The sequence below is a fragment of the Sinohyriopsis cumingii genome, chromosome 2, assembly GCF_028554795.1.
Source record: "Sinohyriopsis cumingii isolate HCF-2022 chromosome 2, ASM2855479v2, whole genome shotgun sequence".
NCBI lineage: Eukaryota > Metazoa > Mollusca > Bivalvia > Unionida > Unionidae > Sinohyriopsis > Sinohyriopsis cumingii.
Window position 1 is genome coordinate 60,060,974 of NC_142962.1, and position 21,343 is coordinate 60,082,316.

The 21,343-nt window shown below is 37.7% G+C and overlaps 1 protein-coding gene and 1 long non-coding RNA gene across 5 annotated transcripts in view; one reads left to right on the forward strand and one right to left on the reverse strand.

The window, feature by feature from the left end:
• LOC149804993 (interferon-induced protein 44-like) overlaps window positions 1-11,292 on the forward strand; it is a 27,124-nt gene extending 15,832 nt beyond the window's left edge. For all 4 annotated transcript variants that reach the window (XM_089946418.1, XM_089946412.1, XM_089946419.1 and 1 more), the window contains 5 exons: window positions 68-132; window positions 2,411-2,623; window positions 5,683-5,829; window positions 6,875-7,133; window positions 8,271-11,292. In XM_089946418.1, the coding sequence (XP_089802544.1) occupies window positions 68-132; window positions 2,411-2,623; window positions 5,683-5,829; window positions 6,875-7,133; window positions 8,271-8,542 (956 nt within the window). In that variant the 3' untranslated portion in view covers window positions 8,543-11,292. The remainder of the gene's footprint in view (window positions 1-67; window positions 133-2,410; window positions 2,624-5,682; window positions 5,830-6,874; window positions 7,134-8,270) is intronic.
• LOC149804994 (uncharacterized) overlaps window positions 6,946-21,343 on the reverse strand; it is a 21,382-nt gene continuing 6,984 nt past the window's right edge. The window contains exon 2 of the long non-coding RNA XR_016417376.1: window positions 6,946-7,079. This is a non-coding gene — a long non-coding RNA (uncharacterized LOC149804994). The remainder of the gene's footprint in view (window positions 7,080-21,343) is intronic.

The following is a 21,343-nucleotide window of genomic DNA, read 5'->3' on the forward strand; positions in this document are numbered from 1 at the left end:
ACAATATTGAGAATTAAGAAAAGGTTAAACCTGCGATCTTTCAATAATTAGACTTCTTTAAATGCAGATTCACCAAAACTAAAAAAACCAAAATCAAAGGCATGGAGACATAGTCCAGACTGGAATGATGAGGTATGTTATATGTGTTACGGGGACATAGTCCAGGGTGGAATGAAGTATGCTATATTGTGTTACGGAGATATAGTCCAGGGTGGAATGATGAGGTATGTTATATTGTGTTACGGAGACATTGTCCAGACTGGAATGATGAGGTATGCTATATTGTGTTACGGAGACATAGTCCAGGGTGGAATGATGAGGTATGTTATATTGTGTTACGGAGACGTAGTCCAGACTGGAATGATGAGGTATGCTATATTGTGTTACGGAGACATTGTCCAGAATGGAATGATGAGGTGTGTTTTATTGTGTTACGGAGACATAGTCCATGGTGGAATGATGAGGTGTGTTTTATTGTGTTACGCAGACATAGTCCAGGGTGGAGTGATTAGGTATGCATTATTGTGTTATGGAGGCATAGTTCTGAGTGAAATGATGAGGTATGTTATATTGCTTTATGGAGACATAGTCCAGACTGGAATGATGATGTATGTTATATTGTGTTATGGAGACATAGTCCAGAGTAGAATGATTAGGTATGCTATATTGTATCATGGAGGCATGATCCTCAGTGGAATGATGAGTTATGTTATATTGTGTTATGGAGACATATCCTGGTATGCTATATTGTATTATGGAGGCATAGACCTGAGTGGAATGATGAGGTATGCTATATTGTGTTATGGGGACAACCAGAGTGGAATGATGAAGTATGTTATATTGTGTTATTGAAACAACCAGAGTGGAATGACGAGGTATGTTATATTGTGTTATGGGACAACCCGAGTGGAATGACGAGGTATGTTATATTGTGTTATGGGACAACCTGAGTGGAATGACGAGGTATGTTATATTGTGTTATGGGACAACCTGAGTGGAATGACGAGGTATGTTATATTGCGTTATGGGACAACCTGAGTGGAATGACGAGGTATGTTATATTGTGTTATGGGACAACCTGAGTGGAATGACGAGGTATGTTATATTGTGTTATGGGACAACCCGAGTGGAATGACGAGGTATGTTATATTGAGTTGCAAATTATTAAGGAAACGAGGTTTATATGTTCACAGTCAAAATCAGCTTTCACATTGAATATCAAATCATATAGATGTTAGATTTATTTCTCACTGAGGTCTGTGCCGCATCTGCATGAATTCTTGCCAGAAATGTATTAAGATTATAATTCCTCAGTGAAGTACACTGGAGATTAATTTTGTTATCATCGTAAACATGCTACTTCTGTATCTTCAAGACTCAATTTCATAATTAGATTATTCGTCCTTACCCTTGTCATGGTCTATAATGTTGGCATTTCACACTGTACTCGTAAAATATCAAGGACATAGTTTACGAATGTCTTGATATAGATGCACTTGTTTATATTGGTTTTATGTCCAGAACAGTTATTTTTGGGATGCTTTCTTCCAGTAGATTTTCTGTTCAGTATACAGACAAAAGTTGACCTCTATTATTTTGTGATCTTCTTAAGTGTATTTAATGTTAGACAGATACATGGAAAAGCATCCCAGTAGATATTTTAATCAACATAAAGCACCAGAATTAACGACTCGATAAAACGTTGTTAATATTGGCGAGATATAAATGCTTATACGTCAAGAAGGTGAAATATGTTTACCTAAACGAATGTACCCAACGCAGGTACAACTGAGCACAAAAACTGAATAGACGAACTGCTAGGGGCAAAATTCATTATGATCTCATCATAGATATTAAACATATGATTGTACCACCGAGATTAGTACAGTTTAGGAGACCGAGCGAAAGAATTCTCCTTTCAAGACAAGTTCAGGTTATTCTATCTGTCATTAGAATTTTAATAAATAATTGCATCATTTGCGCTATACCGGATTAGACCCTTGCTTCCAGTGGGTGAAAACATTTGATTTACTCGTGTTTTGCCATTCATCTTGCCACAGTTCAGCATTCATAGCACTTTTGAAATGTAATCTTGGAAAATGTTGGGAATAAATGTTAGTATGTTGTTTCCAATAAATATAACATATTTAATCGTAAAACAAATATGACGGTTAAGTTTATCATCCATCAAAGTAATAGACCTAAAGCGACAAAAACAGGCTATATTACCGCTTTAAACGCGTCGCATAATGGTTTCTCAAACCAAAGCCAGTGATGACGTAATAGTAAATTTATAGATTCGATTTAATATTGAACTTTTGCTTAAGTCCAGGTCCTATTTACCTTTTCCATTTTTATTTTCATTGTGGAGTAAAGATGGGAAGCTGTCAAATTAAGTTTTGTTTTTCAGTATCTCCATGAGTTGAAGATGACAACAAAAGACTTTATGCCGTTACCGAAACAGCATGACCTACATGAAACATTTAAATATATCAACATACTCTTAATCGGACAGGTTGGCGCAGGGAAATCTAGCTTTGTAAATACCATCGATTCCATCATAAATGGGCATGTTTCGTCTAGAGCTCTCAGCGGATCTAGTTGGACGAGTGTCACACAGAAGGTATATGTTTTTATATTGCCCTTGACCGCATATATTTTATGTTGTCAAAATGTAGGAGCTTATATTAGATCAGATAATGGCAAAAGGGCTTTATGGGCGATGCGATAAAATTCAGCTTTGACCCATTAGTATCGGTAAGCATATGCATCTCCTTCTGGCAATAGAACAAAAATAAATATTGTTGCATTATTAATACATATTTTCCTTATATATATATATATATATATATATATATATATAGAGAGAGAGAGAGAGAGAGAGAGAGAGAGAGAGAGAGAATACCTCGAAATTTTAATTTTCATTAATCGGCCGGAAATTTAGGTCGTATACATAATTTTTGCTTTTGGATATATTAGGTTTTGCTTATACACCTGGTGACACTTGCTATATTTCTTTAAACTACCTGTCCAGTTAGTCCCAGAAAACAGTTTAAGATCTGAGGAAATACCTATACATATACACAGATACAAATGCAATCCACGTATTGGATTTATTGGACAAACGTTTAACTCCTAAATTACTTTATAGAGCAAAAGAATGTGGATTTTGCAAAAGCTAAATATTGAAAGATAACAATAACAATTCCTTACGAAATTACTTGGCATAAGACAGTGTACACACAGTTGTTTTATATGTGGTGATATTATCAGAATGCATTACTGCAATATATTTTATGACAAAATTAAATATTCCTTCAACATTACTCAGTTTCATTAAAGAAAATACACAAAGCATGCGTACAATATGATGCTAAATGATAGCGTTGCTTTACAGGAAAGCAAATTTAGGCATAGGAAGACTTTTATTATTTAGTAATTTATGTGAAGCTTGGCTTTTTGAAGGTAATGATGTTTCCTCTATTGTAAAACAAATATTGTCAGAAAATGTTATCCAGACTTTAAATGATAGTTTTGCTAGTCAAGTTGTTTTCTGCAGGACGTTTGATAAGATTATATTTCATTCATTTTTAGAAACTATTAGTGTCCAAAAATATAATATTGCATAAAGTAACTTAAAATTGTAATAAAATAGATTAACAATCGTATCTGATATATGGAATAATTCGAGAATTAATCACAGAGAAAACAAAATAATCTGCAAACTGTGCTCAGTTGAAGACGATAACCGTTATTTTCTGCTCGAATGTATATTATTTAAAAGCGTTGGGAGAAGTATATGATTCTATAAAACTGGAGAAAACCTAGCATGTTCAAATGCGTCACTTTAATATCTGGTTCTAATACAGGCGATGCTAGAAAGTTCTGTAACTTTACTGAGAGAGAATTTCAAATGAGAAATAATGTGTTATTTCAGTAACCTTCATTGACAAGTACGTTACATAAATGACGAAAATGATATAGCTACGATTAAAGTTATTAAATATAACAGAATGAAGTGAAATCAAATATTTAAGTAAAATAAACCAGTTATTTATTACTCTACAATACAAAGTGAAAATTTAAGAGGCACTTGCAGTATTGTGAAATACATCCTGAATAATCCTAACTGTCCTATCACAAATCCAAAATATATAGAATGTTCTGAATTAATAATATGATGCAATCCATAATGTTTTGAATGAGTTCACAATAATCCAAAGTAATGTATATAAATCCAAAAGTCAATATGCGCAATAATAATTCCAAAGAATATTTTAAATGAATAATTCCTCTCCAGTTATATCTGATGCCAACAAGACATGAAATCTATGATCATGGATTGCCACAGACTGATATAGAACGTGAATGAATTATATGTTTATAAAAACCAATTTACATACATTTTCGCTCGATGGGAATCATTAAAACGGAAACTTCCAATCTAATTGTAAACCTGACTGGGATTAAAATGCTCACACCTTAAAAGCTATGTAAACATTTTGTTTACAACTTATAATTATCGATTTTTTGTATAGTTATGTAAACATTCTATTTATAGTGTTCAATAATAGACGAAAGTTAAGTACACAAATATACACAGCATCATATTGACAGTTGTTAAATTTTTGGCAATACTGTCTAACAAGATACAAGAGGAGTAATTCATCACTTTCTCCATATATATATATATATATATATATATATATATATATATATATATATATATATATATATATATATATATAAGTTTTAGCGTGCTGCCATCAGTGTAGTTAAGTTAGTATTATATGTATTGATCAAGAGGAAATCGGCTTGTTGCAATATAAATTGTCTTCCTCCTTTTCCGTCTTCTCATACATGTCGGAAAAGGTATGGCTTCTGGACCCCGGTTTCCCGTCACAACTCAGGGGTTAATTACCTGAGTAGTTAAAAATAAATCTTGAAACCATTATTGATTGTATATGAGAATTAATCTTTTCATGCCCGTAAGTGTATATAGTGTATACATGCATGGCTACAGAATGGTCATCTCAGCTCTTTTTAAGTTATGACCCAGCGGGCTATGTCACTGTAGTAGATAAGGATGAACTCCAGGGCCGATTCCAGTTTCGTGTCTGAATGTGCTGTTTCATGCCCAAATAAGTGTATATATGGTATATATGGTTATAGGGTGAAGATATATGTTTATTTCTATGTTAAAATAAAGCATCTAAGCGTCTGGAAATTGAGCATGGAATTGTGGTCCAATGTTAACTTCGTGTCTGAAATTTTCTTTTATGTCCCTATGTCCTGTCTGTTCTTGTCGATTCAATATTTATAATTCAATAAATTTTATCCAAAAATTAATTTCTTTTGCACTTTTTCACTTTTGACCCCTTCTCGAGGTCCAAGAAAGGTCGCAGCTGGAATCAAAATATGCATCGCACAACTATTTCGCCACTGTACAAGATTTCGTGAATGTGTGCCTAGACTTGTTGGAGAATATGTCATAACAGACGGATGGAGGAGGGCAGTCAACATCCCCGAGGCGTTTTTTTTCCTAAGAGAATGGATAAGCAAAACAGCTGCGCTGACTCAGTGGTTAGCGCGCGGGAAATAAAAGCAAAACATGTTTTTTACATTTCTGTTGATCTCCCGTTTATTGAAGTTTTACAAGTGTTCTATTCTATTTAATTTTAGTATCGCATCTATAAGATAAGATGTCCAGAAACTCTAACAGAGCTGCCAGTCCATCTGTGCGACACGCGTGGAATGGAAGGAAACGATGACCTGAATATCTATGAAATTATCTCCGTACTGGGGGGCATGAAAGAAGAGCATGCACAGGTGTGTAATAACATTCATAATTTCCTCATTATGACTGCCTTCCTTGTTTTGCATACTTACACGAACATACGCACAGAACGAGGAATAAGATAATACAAACGTATCGATTAAGCGAATAGTGAGTTCTAATATTCTCTTCCCCTTTTCTTGGTAGACACATTTCCAATACACACATGAATGAAGGAAGGCACACAGTACACATTCAGACATCAATATAGATGTGACATGTCATTAAAGTTACATTTTACTTCGCCAATATCGCATATTCTGTTCAAGAAGACATGACTTCTTCACCTGAGCCTATTTTTGTCAAAAAGCTTTGTATTCCAGCGAGAGAAAAAACACATCCATGGTGCTGAAGCTCAAAACGACTCAATTTTGAAACTTGTCCGCCATGCCAAGCTATTGCATTCGCTATTAATTTTTTCTTGCCAAAAATTGGCAGGCTATATTGCGAATACCTAAAATATAAATCTTGCTCGCTTTCTTAGCGTCAATCAAATACTTTTAACTCGACGTTAAATGTTTCATTTAAAATGGTTGGTTGCTGTTATAAGCAACCGCTGGTCCATTGTAGCTGCCATGTGACGTCTGCACAAGGTAGTTATATGTTTGTACTATAAGATTCCGAATAAAGTAGCTACGAAAAGGACGCATTAGAGCCACGACGATCGTGCACCACATTTTAGCGGAAAATAGTTTTCTTTCAAGTCTCCTGGCATGTGTTTGATCTATCAATGCAGTCTGATCTATAAAAGGTAAAAACGAATAATAATATAATTGTACAATATGCTTCTAAGCAGCGATGTTATTAAAGTCATTTTAGCACATCAAATGCATAATGAAACCCTTAATGATATATGCAACGCAGTCTACGACTACACGTCGACAAAACAAGGTCTTAAAGTCTACGAAATAAAAATAAAATATTCATTAATAAGTTCATTTAAAGCAATCCGAGGAAACTCTTTTAACATACAAGAAGGTACAGTTTACGGTGATTAACATGACAGCAGAACTTTAGTAAGGACGACTTTTATTTCAGTCTGAGCCCTCCTTGCCGAGAAGGACATTTTTTCATCCTATACAAGAGTTCTTTTGTCGCCTGTTTGATATAGTGCGCACGGTGCCAGCAATATTACCTTGGAATGAAAGATACAGAATCCCACATTATCTTTCTTTTGACCATCATGTCAGGGAAATCCACTGTGTGTCATATGTCCTCGACATTACTAATGTTGAAATTCTCCCTGAAAGAATAGAAAATAACCTCAAGCAATCGTACAGATTTATTGCTAAAAGAGGTAAGACAATAATTTCACGGTTAAAATTCTAATTTTGATGTACATTAGTTGATTTGTATGTGCTTTACAATTAAAGTAATAAACATATATACGATCAGTAGCCATTTTCTTTAATACGCCATATTTAGTATATACATGATCTATATGCATTATAAAAATATTAACTAAATTTATTTTGCCGCTTCTTTAATTGACGGTAAAAGGCAACAAGCAAATAACTTAAGCCAAGGTGGAGGAAACATAATTTTTAATTCCGTACATACGACATAGGAAGACAAATTCTGAAGAAAATAAATGATAAAAATTAATGGTTGCTTCTATCAACCCAACATTATATCGGACTGGTGAATAGATTGAAAAAATGAAATGACATCGGCTTCCTATTTGCTGGTGTTTTGCATTAATTCAAAGTCCATTTCTTTTGTGAACATAACAAGCATTACTTCGCAAAAGCAAGGGAATGGAATTTTGTCGTCGACATATATCCTTTCACACTACTTCCAAAACCTTATGAGTAAATATATTAAATATTTTGAGAAGACAACCAATATTCTTGAGATGAGAATTATGCAAGAAACCGTTTTCAATTGGATTTACACGATTTCGAATGGAATTTAATGTAAACTAAATATGATATATAGTGTGGGAATGATCGAATTGTAACATAGGACAGGAATGCCTGACCCCGAAAAAGAGGTATGAAAGATGTTTGGTTATATGTTTGTTATCCTACTTCGAAACTTTCCATTCATCATTTTTTATATAAGAAATATTTTGTCATGCATTTTTCGTGTTGTTGCTTTATTCTTCCGATTATAACTAAACACTAAGGATAGACTGAGACATGCTGTACACATATATTTAATACGTTGCAGAATTTGTCTGAAAAACAATAGCCATTTTAGAGAAACAGTCTTCTGGTTTGGGAATAAATACCGAAACTGGTTAAATGGATATTAATATAAACGGGATGTTTACATTTACATGAAGTTATCAGAGGGAAGTACAGCAAAGATGCTGCTTACAGCTGCATCATTAATGTTGGAGAACAGATGAATACCACAAAGGCTAATATACGATATAGCGTCTGTTCGTCAAAGTGCTAATGTTAACCAATTCGACGATATTTCATTTCAGGTATCCCACAAGTGATATTGTTGACAAAAGTCGACCGACTCTGTCCAACGGTTTGTGACGACTTGTCTAATGTATTCTACAGTCCAAAAGTGAAAGAAAAGGTAGACCTTGTAGCGGAGCGGTTTGGTATTCCACGAACCAACATCCTTCCCGTGAAAAATATTGAAAACGAAGTAGAAGTTGAAAAGGACATCTCAATTTTGGCTCTACTGGCACTGAGGCAAATGCTCTTCTTTGCACGAGACCACTTTTTCGAAAAAGTAGAATCATAATGATCACTGACAATTCAGAGCATGTAACAAAGCCGAAAAACTTGATCAGGTGCTTTTTAATACAGAAAGAAATCGGACATCGAAGCAAATCATTGAAGGTTGCAGCATTATGATCAAAGAATGATAGACAATGATTTATGGGATATTGAGCCGAACCTGGTTTTATTCAAGGAGTTTAATGAGATACATATATTGAAATTGAATAGAGTTTTTTAAAATAACATTTCGTATTGAATAATTGCGTTTGTCTTTGACACTTGGACACAAAACACTTTTTTTCTAACAACAGTGTACTTATACGTATATGTTATTAACTGACTATTGAAAAATATTCGACCCGATGTCATGTGGCGCACATGAACAAGGGCCCAATACTTTTTTTTAAAGTCATTCAATAACGTTTCAATTATATACTTAAAATCAACCATACTAATCATTATTTTATGTTATAGGAAGAATAAAACTGAAAGAAAATAAATTATTTCAGCGTTCTACGGAACATTTTGCATGTCGTTCATTTAACGCATGAAACTTGATCACCGCAAAGTAATATACGCTACTTTATTGCAATGGAGTCTCGTTCCTACATTTGGTGATTCTCATTTAACACTGAACCAAATTAATCAGTTTGTTACCATTTCTGTCTATCTGTCTCTTTGTGTCTGTCTCTGTCTTTGTGTCCCTCTGTCAGTCAGTTTCTGTCTCTCTGTCTCCATCCCTCTTACTTAAGCAGCAAGTAGCAATTAGCGATCATTTGCCATCCATCTTCAGTAGTTGTCAAAAGCATATTTATTTTTTAGTTTTCTCCATGCAGTTCAAATTTTGGGACATATTCTGAGTTTCCAAATTTAACTTGATGATAGATATTTTATCTGGATTAGAACTATATCTACTGATACGCTAACACTGGTGTCATGTAGAAAGGGCAAGTCTTTGTTGGTTCTGGTGTTATGTAGAAAGGGCCAGTCTTTTTTGGTGTCTGGTGGCCATCATATTTATGATGTGGTCAGCATTTCGATTTTCCGTTGCCAGTTTTATTTAGCAGTAGCTAGAAGTATTTCTTCAAATGCAGGCACGTGCTTGCCATTTAAGGAAGTAGAGTAGTGAGTATTTCACTAAACTACTGCCCATGGCGCTGGATATGGGCCGATAGCAACAACGTTAAACTAATGTAACTATTATGAAGTATATATCAAGATAAACTATGTTTCTCTTCCATGATGTTGTATGGACGGAACGAGTATTATTTCTGCAAGTTTAGTCAAAATTGATCCATGAAGTACACAGTACACTCTGTGTTATGTTTTGCTGTCGTTTTCGCATAACTGCTGGTTGATATAGTAGTCTACAGGTTTCGACATTGCTTTAAAAAATAGATAGTATTCAAACCAGTGGTTGCCATGATTGATAACTGACAAATAAATATTTTTGCTTCCCCAATTTAGCCTGCACGAGACCTAATCGTTGAATTTATATCACCCACTATTCAGTTTTAATATGTCATTACGTTTAATGTGTGATTTATTGTCTTTCTTATTTTTTGACTTACTTCGAACACAAGTTGACGTCCCCATCATAGAATCTACCTTTGCTATGGTTTAAACAATGCATGATTTAATACATTTTCTGCACTGTCGCTATATCCATAACAGCTCGTGTTTGTTTTGAGATTCAGTGAAACTTTTTGAGTTTTCGGGTTGTGGGCTTTCAGGATTTCGTCCAAAGGTACGACATTTTGTATGCTGCTTTTGGCGATTTCGTTCAGCAGCTTCAAAACTATACACATCATATCTGTTTATTGTTTGATATTTATTCACAATTTTGTTGTTTTAAAATGTTTGTTTAATTTATGTACAAAGGTTTGGCGATATTTTGGAGAAATTGTTTTGCTCAAAGTTTATTTAAGTACAACCTAATATTTATGCAGATAATTGTGCATGCTTTCATCTCTTTTTCAAACTTAATTTGTATGTAAAATGTAGTGTTATCTATATATCTATATTGTATGCCTACTTTGTGTCCCTGATTGTATGCTGTAAATTGAATTTTTTTTATATAAAAATTGTTCATTATTGTAAGTTAAAGTGGTAAACGATGTGTTTACTTTGCATTTGAGTTCCGAGCCGGTCTTGTTGCACTTAGACTGGGATTTCAACTAGATTCTTGCAGCTCGTCGGTCCAGTGTAAATGTAAATATAAATGTAAATAGTGATTTCAGAAACAAGTAACTAATTCATATCTTAGATCAGTCTCTAGAATCAATTTTTTCTTCTTCAGAATTTACAGTTGTGCTCAGATATAATTCGAGAGGAATTATTTATTTAAAATATTCATTTGAATTAATAAAGTGCGCAATCACTGTTGAATTACTAAACTACTTTGAGATTATTGTGAACTCACTAAAAGTCATTTGGATGACATCATTGTGTTTTATCAAGACATTAAAAACTATTGGAATTTATTAGGAACATTCTATATGTTTGAACTTGTGATAGAACATTTAGGATTATTTTAGATTCAACTAACAATACTACAAGCGTCTCTTAAATTTTCACTTTATATTGTAGAGACAGAAAATGGTTGTTGGTGTTACATAACTTGTTGGTTTAATTTTCTTGATGTTACATATTTAAAGACAAGGAGTCTTAATAATAGAGTGTTATATAATTTTGTTGTAATAACTAACTTGTATGGTCATGGTCAATGTGATTGCTTTACATCGTTGATCAATAAATTTGTTTATTTATTAACTTCTGTTTTTAACTTTTTAAAAAAAAAAACTACATTGACATTTGTAAAGTCATGCTGAATGTTTGGTTTCTGAATTTACGTTATGTTGCAAATACATAATTTATTGCCATAAATTTTAGATTCGATGTTTCTCCATGAATGAAATTATAATTTTTATTCAAGTTTAAATCAATACTTCATAAACACGTTTCCCGTATTTTTTTAATATAAGAAACTATAATTTTTATTATAATAATTCATAGACATAATTCTCAATACAATTCAGCTCAGTGATTGCTTAATTAAACGCTTCTCAAGCATAATTCCAGAACTTCCACAGCAGCCAAGAATATTCAAGCCATTGTAAACATCATCCTTGCCAATTTCACAAGCTCAATTAATTTCAACTCAACCCCTGATTACTAAAAATATTTCCTTTTCTTTCTTATCTTTTCTGCATACAAATGCTTGTATTGAAAGAAAATAGCTTAATGTTAAACTTATTAATTTAACGTCAGAAGCTGGAAAATATATTTATTCAGATGAGTCCGTCCGTGCATCATTTTGATTAGTTACAGGAAAATATAATGAAGAGCGAACTATTATTTATAACATGACTTACTTTTGCATATTGGTATACCATAATTGTTAAGAAAAGAGATGATCTATTTCGCAAATACGAGACGATCTACCAATAGTAATGGGGTGGTGGTGGTAATAATTTACCTATCTGTCTAATTCGTTGACAGCCCTGTTCAACCTAGTTTGGTTATCCATTGTACAAAGAGTGACTATCAGTCAACTCAGCAGCGACCCCTTTCATGATTGTAACAATACAGTATTATCTACAGCAAAGAGAGATGGCTAATTTTCTTTTTAAGAAAGAAGACACTAGTGGTAAGTGGGGTAGATTAGGGACAATGGGACTTACCATTATAAACAAGGTCCCGTCCCTTTGAGGACTTTGTAAATTTAACATGGGGAAAACTGGCCCGTCCCTTTGGGGACAATGGGAATTAACATGGGAATTTATTTTGGGTCAGTCTAGGGACAAGGGAAATTTAACATGGGAGAAAAAAAGCAATTCTTGGGACAAGGGGAATTTAACATGGGATTTTTTTTTTTTAAAAATAAAAAAATAAAAAAAGGGGTAGGCAATTGAAAGTCTATCTCTTTTCGAGAGATTGGAGTGGCCCTGAAAAGGGCCTTTGGTTTTCTTCTTCTTCTAATTTTTTCTATTTCTCCACCAGCTTCTTATTTTCTGTCCTACACTTTTTCTCTTCTTTTCTTTCTTTTCTTCCTCCTTTTTCTTCTTTTTCTCTTCTTTCTGCTTCTCCTCCTCTTCTTTCTTCCTCTTCTCATTTTCTTCTTCTTTTTCAATTTTTTCGTTCCATGCTCTCATCCTTATCCTTTCCTCTTCATCCTCCTTCTCCTCCTTTATTTCTTTCAACAGATCACTGATTATTTCCTTTAGTTTTCTTAAATTGTTGATCTCCATCTTCACTCGATGGGGACTATAAGAATAGTGATCCTCGTATAGGTTAACCAACATTTGCTCCATCATGCCCAAATTGTCCAGGACGTCTTGCAATTTTTCATTTTATCAAGGTGGTTCGAAGCCATCTTCTTTTTTATTCTTTGTAGAATCTTGTGAATGACGAACTTGTGGATTCTTATACGAAAAGCGCGTACGTGAAGGAAATCATCCCCTAAGACACAAAATTTATATTACCTAGATCATTATTTAAAACGCGCGGACGTGAAGGAAAACATCCCATACTTTTCTCATTTCATATTATCTACTATCCGCATACGTGTACCAGCAATAAACAAACCCCAAATCTACTATTCACACGCAAAGCATTAAAATGAAACCCAAATCTACTATCCACACAAACCAACTTAAGCTCTTACAAAACCTAATAATCTACTATCCACACAAACGTACGTGAGCGCTTACAAACACAAACACATACACTCACACTAGGAAAAAAGAGTCATTGTTTATATTCACACTACTCTACATACACACATTGGCAAATGGATTACTATTTCTTTTCTAAAGGTTTTGTAGCCCTGAAAAGGGCTGGGTTTTTTTAACTCCATGGCACCTGGTTAATAATGGCACCTTCCAGGCCTGGCACCACACACACATCTCCTACTCCAATCTCCTTTCACTCTTTTTGGGGGGAGAGCAGAGGCGGAATGAGTGGCTTCAGAATCCCAATCTTCTGTCTCTGGGATTCTGAATTTCCTTCTTGTGGCTGTGGTACAGCCATTCCTCTCTCGTTTTCCTCCTCTTCTTTTTTTCTTCTCTCCTCCTCTTCTTTCTTTCTTCTCTCCTCCACTTTCATCCTTCCCTCTTCGACGATGGCCTCCGCGGCCAGTTCATTTAGTATGAGCCTGGCATATTCCAGGTGCACATGCAGTTCCAACAGTTTCGCTAGCTTCTGCTCATTCTCTAGTGTTGATCAATTAACAAGGGTAGCAAGACTGCCGAGCGATTTTCAATTTATAGTTAAAGCGCAGACGTGAAGGAAAACATCCCCCTAAGACAAAAGTTATATTACCTAGATCATGACCAAACAACGCGCGGACCTAAAAGAAACACTCACTCACTTTTTTACTACCCATTACTAATTTAAACATTTTCATTAATCACTTCAATATACTATCCACATACGCAAAGCAATCAAATCAAACCCCAAATCTACTCTCCACGCACGTCAAACAGCAAAAAACATTATCATAATCTACTATCCACACAAACTTACTTGAGCGCTTACAATCACCCCCCCACACACACACACACACATAAACACATACAATCACACCATAAAAGATTTAGTGTTTATATTCACACTACTCTACATACATTGGCAAATCGATTGTTATTTCTTTTCTAGAGTATTGGGTAGCCCTGAAAAGGGCTGTTTTTTTTTGTGTGCGAAGTTGAAGCTAGGGTGATCTTTTATATTCTAAGGATGCGACGTCCTCTGACGATAGGTCACCTTCTTCGGTAAGAGAAGAAGAACTCTTTGGTGTCGATACGACAATCGACAAAGCCTCTGTCAGGTTCAGGTTGCTGCTGCTGCTGCTGTTGTTGCTGTTGCTGCTCTCTCTGCTGTTTCTGAAGTCTGTACTTCTCTGTCCATTCTTCTTTCTCCCTATTCACTTCTTCTCTGAAGAGCTCTTCTATCAGGTCTTCAGTGACTTTTAACATTCTCACATTCTCTATCTCTTCTGGCTTCGGTATCAGACTGTGTCTGACCCTATGCAAATTCACGTAGGCTTCGTTTAGCTTAGCTAGTCCGGAGCACATCTTCGTAGGAGGATGAGTCGACAATGGATGGTTAGACTGGAGGCTACCCCCAGCTTTAAAGTCAAAGCGCGGACGTGAAGGAAAACATCCCTCCACGGTTTTCGAGCCGGAACGTTCAATAAGTGTCATGAGAGGGATAGTAGGAAGTCAAAGAGCATGAATCAAAATTCCTATAGCCAAACAAACTACAAACATTTTTTTCTTCAAAACACAACATTTTTTTATTCAAAAATCACTTAACACTAACAAACAACTCTAACATTTTTAACAATAACCAAACAATATAACATCAAACATTTTTTTTTCAAATCACAAAAATTTTTTCTCAACTAACACATTATTTTTTGACAAGGCTGACAACGTTGTGAATGAAATTGTGATTTCCACTGTTGGAAGTCATTAGGCCATTGATGGACACTACGTTTCCTAGCTTGATACAAAAGATAAGCATAATGGTCACAGAACCATTTATCTACTTTCACATCGTTTCTAGAAGAACGAGGATCAAAATGAGTCACTAAATGTTCTAAGGAATAGCCCAGGCTGCGATGATGCAGAAAATACACACAATATTGTCCACACACCAAGGAATCTGTGCCTTGTAATTTCACATTATTGAATCGGGTGGTCTGAGCATTTCTTCTCATAAAGTCAATGATATCGTCTTCCAAAGGAGGCAATCCATACGAATCGAAATATTCCACACATCCTTCTTGAGGAAAGTAGACGGCTACCCAGTGGGTTCCTGGGAGATGACTGTCGTCCGTCTTGATCACATAAGCTAGATGATCTTGAGGTTTGCGATGAGGGAGTTCATCTTTTGCACACACGACAGGATTCCAAGAAGCCGTGTATGAACTGCGGTTCTAAAGGTAATAAAGTTCCCAGGTATCCATTTATTTGTGTGGTTTTTTTTCTTTTTTTCTTCTTCACAGGTAATAATAATTGATCAATTCGATTCTGACTTTTTGCTTGAAAATGTCTGACAAATAACCGTTTCTTCGCTTCGTCTGCCCACTCTGATTCAGGAGAGCTTCGATACGATGGATCTCTTGAGTGGTTAATGGTGGACAAGAATGTTCACGCAAGTCTTTATGCCACTGATGCAACACGACTTCGTCCGAGATGAGACTCCAAGCTTCGTCCAGATACTCGTTCAATTTTTCCTCTTGACTCGGCATCAGGCATTTATCGTGTTGAATTTGACTGGGATGATCGTTTTGACATCCATAGCAATCTTTCTTGATCAATTCCGTAATTTTTTCGACCAAGTGTTTGGCAAAACAGGAAACTAAATGGGCTTCTTGTTCTGGCCATCTCGACTTCATCATAATAACTTCTTCGTCTTTGTCTTGAGATTCTTCTTCCCCGGTCTCCTCACATTCCATCTCCAAAGTTTCTCCATTAGGTAAAGAGGGATAACAGTCTTCCATGGCTTCTAATAGTCTAGAATGACTTCTCTCAAACTGTTGATTTCTATGGTAATGTCAAATTCTGCATACAGGAGGACGTTCACTGTGTGATCTGGAGGTGGATTTGCAAACTGAAGTTCCACACGAATCTGACCCGATTTTATAGGGTGGAAATGTCCCTCGTCGCTGCCTTGGTCTGGAGTGAAATCAAAACCCCACAAAGTATAGCCTCCTGCATAATCGTCGTACGAAATACCGTGACTGGTGTTGGTTCCTAACTGTCCCGTGGCTTCGTACAGGGACAAGTACGATCTCAAATAATTCTTCTGGGTAAAGTTAGGCTCAAAGGGTCGGGTACACAAGGTCTTGCCGTCGCGACTGACTTCGATCTTGGACACATTGTAATGTTGAAACTCAAAAGGATTTTGATCGTGGGTTCCGCTGAAGGCTGAATTCCTGACGATACCAACAATCAAACGTTTGGGTAACTGTCCTTGGAACAGATGATCTTCGATCATAGATCGCTGTACCGCGGGAATGGTGAACGTTTTCACTTCTACGCGTCGTATAGGATACTTGGCGGTCGTTCTGCTCAACGTGTGACTGACGTCGTTTCCCACTTTAGGTAACACTTCCACACGACGCACGTAAAGTCGGGCTTCTTGAATGATAGTTTTGTATTCATTGGCATGGGCCATCAAATGGAAAGCGGCACTGCTGCGATTCAGTCTCAGACGGATATCCACCCCGTTGAGCAAATACTTTTCTTGTAACCACATGTCCAAATGCAAACGATCCATCAGTTCTAAACTTCGCCCTTGCAGAATTTTCTTACGACGGTCGTTAAACCCCACATTGTGAGGATTGTCATCTTTTGTCAGGAATGTGTCGCTAAACGTGGCTACACCTGCCGTGTCAGGTTTCCATACCATGCAAGCATCCAGATGAGTATTCTTGGCTTCTTTTCCGTACGTCAAGAGATTTTCCAGGTAGGCACGATATGGGTAAGTATCCATGCTGCTGCTGACCAGATTGTTATTCAAGTACAAGACATCTTCGCTGAACAAGGAATGCATGAAATTGTTCACAGGAGCTACTCTAGCATCGTCTCCTGGATTGGTGTTGTCCATTTTGATCACTTTCACTTTCAAGTACAGGTAACTGCTATTCAGATCGATGTAATCTTCGGGTTGTCCTTTGATTTCAAACTCGATGGGAGCGGAATCCGTCAAAGAGGAGACGGGATGATATTCCACCCAATGGGATTCTTGCATCGTCATCATAGTGGGTGGCATGGCAAACAGTTCCAGTTCCGACTTGGAACAAGCGCAAGACTCTCGGTGCATCATTTTTTCCTGTTTTTCAATAATCGAAAACGTCTAAGTCTCGAACGGTTCTTCTTTTCTTTGTCTTTCTAGATTTAGACGTGTGAAGTCTGGTGAAAGGGTGTTTTCTTCGTCGTCTCTTTCTGCCTTGTCCCTGCTGAATGCCTGACTCGGTAGCGTGCAGGGCATTTATAGGTGTTTCTCGTCGGCCCAAAAGGTCTTTGCCCGTTTGCAGCAATACATTTTTGCCTGCCCTCATGAAGGCTTCTTTAGGGTCTTGTTTGTCGATGATGACATTTTGGAGAAACTCTTTGCCTTGCGTCAATGCCGCATCTTTCAAGGCGTGCAATCCTCGTGTCACCATCGGTTTCAACACCGGGGCCACCGAACGAAAGGCCGACTTTAACATATCTCCTAAACTGTGTCCTCGCTGTCGAGCAACCCCTCGTTACACTGGATACATGACTTACAACTGGTGAGAGAACCGTTTTCGAAAATGGAGTTTCACCGTGAGTTTTCCTTTGGTGAATGGAATATTTTGTCCCAGATCTCCTTTTATAGCAATGTTGACCGTGTCCAAATAAGACTTACTGACAGGCAAATAGTGAGGATGTACAAATTCGCGGTGAACGTGTTTCCACCTTCCTCGTCAGCGTTCGTGGCAGAATCCACTTTGAAAGGAATGACACGCAGTAACGGCACAGAGGTGTGTCCCACCACGGTGTACTCCACCACATCGGAGTACACAAACATCAAATTCAGTCCTTGGTTCAGTTCTACCGGGGCACGAAATAACTTGCTAAAAGACTCGTTGTCGTAAATGATTGGTAATTCGTTTTTCTTGATCATGGCCATTCTCATGTTCATGTCTCCGCCCAACATGTCAAACAATTCAGGACAAAATAAAATGGACACGATTTTACTCCCGTCAAATTTCATCAAGAAGCGACGAGCTGCTTTGTGGTATTCCATGGTGACACTTTTTTTGAAATTTTCCAAAGCTTTCATAAACACGACATTAAACCTGGAGGCTATGGTGCTCACCAAATGTTGACCACTAAAATAATAGCCTGGGGAAATGGACAAGTGATAGGTGGTGTAATTTTGATTTTTTGTGCCAGGGGTTTTTTATGTTATATTTACCATGGGTATCCAGGTACTGTTGCATTTGCTCGTCATGAACTTCCACATCAAAAAAATTTTGATTGGGAAGGACATTGAGGACTTGGGTCGGGTGAATGATTTCCACTAAAGCCACTTCCCAATGGGCTTCGTGATCTAATTGGATGGCCTAAGGTAATTTGGCCGTGTAACAGCACGTGTTGTTGGGAAACACCTCCATGGAACTGTCACTGGATAAGGTTAAGTAAAATTGGTTGTTATTGTTCATAATTCCAGAGTTCTGTGGCTGTCCGAGGGGTTACTGGACGTCAGAGGCGTGTCTCCACTCAAAATGGGGTTCTGGTTATTGTTGTTGGAGTGGTGGCTGACACTGGCACTGGACACAAGGTTCCCGTTGTTCCCGTTGGAAGAGAATTTCAGGGAGGGATTGGGAAGCAGGTAACCGATGCAACTGCTTAATAAAATGGTCCACAATTGTTTGTCTCCTTGTTGCAAACTCAAATTGGCGATGGCTGCCCCGATGACACAATACACCACGAAGATTTGGCAGAAAAAGACGATTTGCGTTTTAGGCACACGTTCTCCACACCACACCCACAAGGGTTGTTTCTGTAAATCTTGCAGAGAAGAAATGGGTGAAGGAGTGGTCGACGTAGCTGCGTCTGTGTGAAAGGGCATGATGTTCACTTCTTTTTATAGTCGATGACTTGCGAAGCGTCGATCCAAGAATCAAAACTGGGTGGATATCCTTTCCAACGTACTTTGACTTCTTTGACACGTCGTTTGCCCACTTTACGGGTTCTGCGTTCGAGAATGCTTTCGATGTCGTACACGTCGTCTTCTTTTTTGGTGACACGTTGTAACTCGGGCAAATAAAACGTTCCTTTGAGCACTTCTCCGTTCATGTCTTCTAATTTATAGACGGCAGGATGACGGCCATGCACTCGTCCAGTGACGCGAAACAATTCGGTCGTCCAGTTAGGTAAGTAACCTTTGTCGAAAGTGCGTTTGGTTTTGCCAATGCGTACCAATCTCCTACGGTCAACACTCCACTTTTCTTGGGGACAGCCCTCGTCGGGGACGTACCAAACAGGCGCTCAAACACCAACACTTCGTTCTCTGGAGTCACTTCTTGCGGGGCACGTCCGATGCTTCGATGGTAAGATTGGTTGTACGCTTGCACCAGGTGCGGTAAGATGTCGATGTACTTCAGAGTGTGGTGATGCGTAAAATATTTCCACATGCGTTCTTTCAAAGTGCGTTGAAAACGTTCCACGATGCTGGCTTTGGTTTCAGGATTCTCGGTGGTAAAAAAATGAATGTCACGTTTCTTTAATTCTTTTTGGAAAGCTTGGTTCAGAAATTAGGTGCCTTTGTCCGTTTGCCATCGAAGAGGGCGACGACCGCTTTGTTTCAACACTCGTTGCAGGGCTCGCACTAACTCACTGCTCGATTTGGAAGTCAAGGGTACGACCCAGGCAAATTTGGAAAAGACGTCGATGACACAAAACAAATATTTGAAGCCACGATTGTAGCTGGCCAAATGAGAGACATCGGCTAAATCGGCTTGCCATTGATGATCGATGCCTTCCACTCGGGTGCGACTTCTGGAAAACTTGCGTCGAATGGGTTTGTGTAAAGTGTAGGTAGCTTGTTCTTGTAACCATCGTTGCACTTGCGGTAAACGGAGACTTTTCAGTCGAGTTTTGGCAGCACGATACAATTTTTGAACTCCTGCCTGCGTAACCTGCAGGATGGGAGGGATCGTAGTAAATGCTGGCTAACACCTTCTCCATTTTTTTGTGTGTTAATAAGTCACCCACTCTTCGGTGATGATACTTTGGGTGGGACGAAAGGGTGGTTTGGAAAGGGATTTACGTGTCCGATGGGCTACGGGAGTAGAAGTCGCAGGTAGTGGTGGTGGAGGTGGCAATGGAATGGCTTTGGTCTTCTTTTTTCACTTCTGGTTTCCCTTCTTTCTTTTTTACTTCTGTCGAAGGAGGAGTGGACATCATCTTTTTAACCCAAGCTTTCATGTCTTCTCGTTGGGGTGTGGGGGAAGGGGTCAACAAGGATGATGCAATCTTACTAGACATGGGAGCTGCTGAAGGTGTTTGAAACACTTCTCGTATCTCTTCTTCCTTATGTCTTCGTGGGGTAGCATCTCTGGTGACCCCTGGGGATGGTAGTAGTGGTGGTGGTGGTCGTGATGATGGTGCTGGACTTTTCATCAAGGTCTTAAAATCTTTCAGAGTGGGTAGAGCTGTATCTTCTAAAGCTTTCTGGTGAAAGAGTTGCAGTCGTTGCAAGAGTTGGCCGTACTTTTGTGATTTTTCTGTTTCGGACAAATCGTGGCGATCCATCAAGGACTGCAATTCGTGTTGTAACTGGCACATCTCACTCAAATTGGGATTGGGAGGTAAATGCGGGGTGCGTTGTTCTTGCCAACGATGGTATTCCATCCATCGTTTGTAAGGCACTAAAGCTAGTTTTCGTCGTTCCATGGGATGTCAGGGGTTGATTCTAAGATCTTGGGACTTCAGAGGGCCTTTTTATCTTGCTCCCACCAGTCCTCCCAACATGGTTCCCAAGACTCCTTTCAGCAATGGGCCTAACAAGAGGGGTAAAATTCCTCCACGTTGGACCAACATCTTCTTCTTTTGACGAATGGGGATTTTCTTTTGAACCATTTGGCGAAGAACGTGACGATGTTTGCCTAAGCATTGTTTCTGGTGTTTGGACAAAGGGATCGTGCCTTTCAAGACGTTCAAACAACATTCGCACACGGTATCGATGACCTCTTTGGAGGCTGATTGAATGAGTTTTTTTCGTAGGGGTGGAGAAGCTTTGGACAGGACAGATAACATATCCCCATGTTTGACTAAACGAG